The 2,764-nt window shown below is 44.2% G+C and overlaps 1 protein-coding gene across 3 annotated transcripts in view; it reads left to right on the top strand.

Annotated features, from left to right (window-relative positions):
- Positions 1–2,764, top strand: part of STX1A (syntaxin 1A) — a 124,176-nt gene that overhangs the window by 119,286 nt on the left and 2,126 nt on the right. The window contains exons 8-10 of one of the 3 annotated variants that reach the window (XM_018557161.1): positions 619–756; positions 918–1,010; positions 2,239–2,292. In XM_018557161.1, coding sequence (XP_018412663.1) covers positions 619–756; positions 918–1,010; positions 2,239–2,271 — 264 coding nt within the window. In that variant the 3' untranslated portion in view covers positions 2,272–2,292. The remainder of the gene's footprint in view (positions 1–618; positions 757–917; positions 1,011–2,238; positions 2,293–2,764) is intronic. The other 2 variants (XM_018557162.1, XM_018557160.1) reach the window with 2 other exon arrangements.

Below are 2,764 nucleotides of genomic sequence, written 5' to 3'. Positions count from 1 at the left end.
CCCCCCGGCCTCTATTTGCCTGGGTTACGGCAGTCTAAGGACCACCAAAGTCTTCATATCTATCTCAGATTCATGTCTAGTGCAGAGGGGGAGAGAGGTGAGTGCTGACTGCCATAAGACAGGTAGGTAAAACTGCTTTATTTGACTCCCCTGAACTAAATAAACATTTAACTCTTGCAGTGCAGGGATAGCCCCATGCAATTACAGAAATATGGGGCTACTATTGCTGATCTCCTTATGGAAATTCAAATTGCCAGACTGTGTCTGGCTACAATACTTTTCAGTCAGAGACCAGGAATATGCATGCTGTAGTGTCAAAAAAGTGCCAGAGTCCCATCCTTCATGACTGCATGCATGATAAGACATGGCTCATTTCTTATCATGCATGCAGTACTGGAAGCTCAACAGGAGCTGCACTGTCCAGCAGGCCTCAAAGGAAACTTTTGAAAATGTGTACTGAGGGAAAGCAGGTCTACCAATGGCTTGCCGGCCCCATTTGCATTCAATCAATATAGTTTCTGATCTTCTTGCCTATCGTCATGGACTTGAATATTAATAAGCAAGCTTGCTGTCCTCATTTGTAATCGATTAATATAGTTTCTGATCTTCTTCTTACAGATCATCATGGACTCAAACATTACTAAGCAAGCTCTGAATGAGATTGAGACTCGGCACAGTGAGATCATTAAACTGGAGAACAGCATCCGGGAACTCCATGACATGTTCATGGATATGGCAATGCTTGTAGAGAGCCAGGTATGTACGTTGTCACTCTTAGCTTCTATCAGGAGAAATGCCACTCTGTATATAATTCCTGACAGTGTGCAGGAATGATCATGAAAACGTCATGTTTTTACTTTTGCTGTAATAAAGTAGGATTGATAATTCATTTACTGCTTTTACACTTAAAAACGGAGGTGCTCTGGTCAACACTGCACTTGGGCAATGGGTTTCTTACCCCCACTCCTGTCTTTACTTCCCATGCTGCATATGGGATGAGCGCTCAGCTGGTAGGTACTAACCGTTTACCTGTTGTGATGTGTTCTGGTGATGTCAGCTTTGTGACCACGTAATACTCGGCACAGTGTCTGTCTTGCTTTCTCTTCAAATATTTCCTGCAGCTCTAATCCAGCTTATATTTAATGCAGTTTTTAAAGATGTGTATTATCAAGGCGATTGTCCAGGAAGATCATACCTGCTGACTGATTAAAACTTAAAGATAAAACTATGTATTATGTATATGTATGAATGGTGAGGAACCCTGGAAGGTTTAAAGGAGAACTATGAGGTGAGTGCTTTTCACTCACCTCATAGTTCTAGCCGACCTGTGACAATGAAACTGTCACAGGTCGGCTCAGTAGATCGGGAGGTGAGCGAACACATACCGTTGCTCTCTCACTTCTCGATCCTGTCCCTGCAGACAGCCATGACAGGGGAGGGCCTGGATTGCCCCCTCCCCGCTCCGATCCTCCAGCGCTGACTGGCGGAAGGGACGGGGAGGGGGCGGGTACAGCTGCCTCTGCCTCTTGATAGGCAGAGCCAGCTGTCAGTCACGCAGCTGGGCAGATCCAGACATAATTGTCGTGATCCGTTTCAGCTGCTGCGTCTCAGTATACCGCGAGCTGTAGCTCGCAGTATACTGAGCTTAGGGTGACGGGAGGACGTTAGTTTGTCCTCCCGTTACCCTTAGGAGAACTATGGGGAAAAGCCCTGACCCCATAGTTCTCCTTTAAATGACCACTGCTAGACACATACATAGAGACATGTTGAAGATTTTTATCTTCGGTGAAGACTTTTTCTGGATTTGGTTGCTATATATGGTGGCACCCTTGTTTGCCTGGGATGCAATCATAGTGTGAGCCAGTTTTAGAATTTGAGCCGTGTTTGCTGTGGATTACATCACACCTCACGTTCTTCTCAGTGTCGAGTTCATATCACTTGAAATCAGTGTCCTGCTAATGAGATCAGTGTCAACAAGTGGTTAAAACTGCAATCTCAGCAAGAGTGCTCCTGTTGCCCAAGCCTACTCTATAAAGCCATCTCAGTACCATTGTATATCTCTTTAGCCCCCAAGGAAGCAGTGATTAGCTTTTCATGAGATACCTGTGCAATCCTGAAGTTTCTGTTGAGTTTTGGCTTCTCTTATCTTGCTGGCTTGTCTGGTGGTCGTCCTGTCTTCTGGTGAATATCGTAGAGAAGATTTATAAAACTCACCCATGTGTTTTATTTTTTCTGCAGGTTAAAGCTGATCGGAACAGCAAGTGGGGCTGAAAGTCACCCACAGAAGACCAGGTAACATGCAAAGTATTGCAATTAAACAACAATGATATTAAGTATCTTTCTTTTTCTGGCCCTCCTCTGTTATCCCTCACTCGCTCTTCCTGTCTCCTTACTGCGCTCTTCTTCTCCTATCTATGAATCACTCTGAACTTGTCCGCGTTGTACTCTGACCTCTTATCATATCATCTAACTGTTCTGCCTCGTTCATCTCCCGTCACTCCACTGTCCAATCTTTCCTTTACTTGGTATTCTTGGTTTCTTTCTGTTCTCTTCTTCACAATCTGACTTCTTCCTCTCTTTGTAAACCATTTCTTCAATCCATTTCAAAATACATTTATGGACTTACTAATGCTGCATGTTTGCTGTGCGCCACGTACACGCTTGTGTTCACTTGCATGTGTCTTTTATCTCGTATGTCGCTTTTTGTATTTCTCCAACCTCTCTTCTCTGTGTTACTTTCTCTTGATGTCTTCCGAATATCTCT

The sequence above is a fragment of the Nanorana parkeri genome, unplaced genomic scaffold (genome assembly GCF_000935625.1).
Source record: "Nanorana parkeri isolate BGI_ZX_2015 unplaced genomic scaffold, ASM93562v1 scaffold269, whole genome shotgun sequence".
NCBI lineage: Eukaryota > Metazoa > Chordata > Amphibia > Anura > Dicroglossidae > Nanorana > Nanorana parkeri.
The sequence above is the reverse complement of the archived record's forward strand: the minus strand, read 5'-3'. Positions and strand labels throughout refer to the sequence as shown.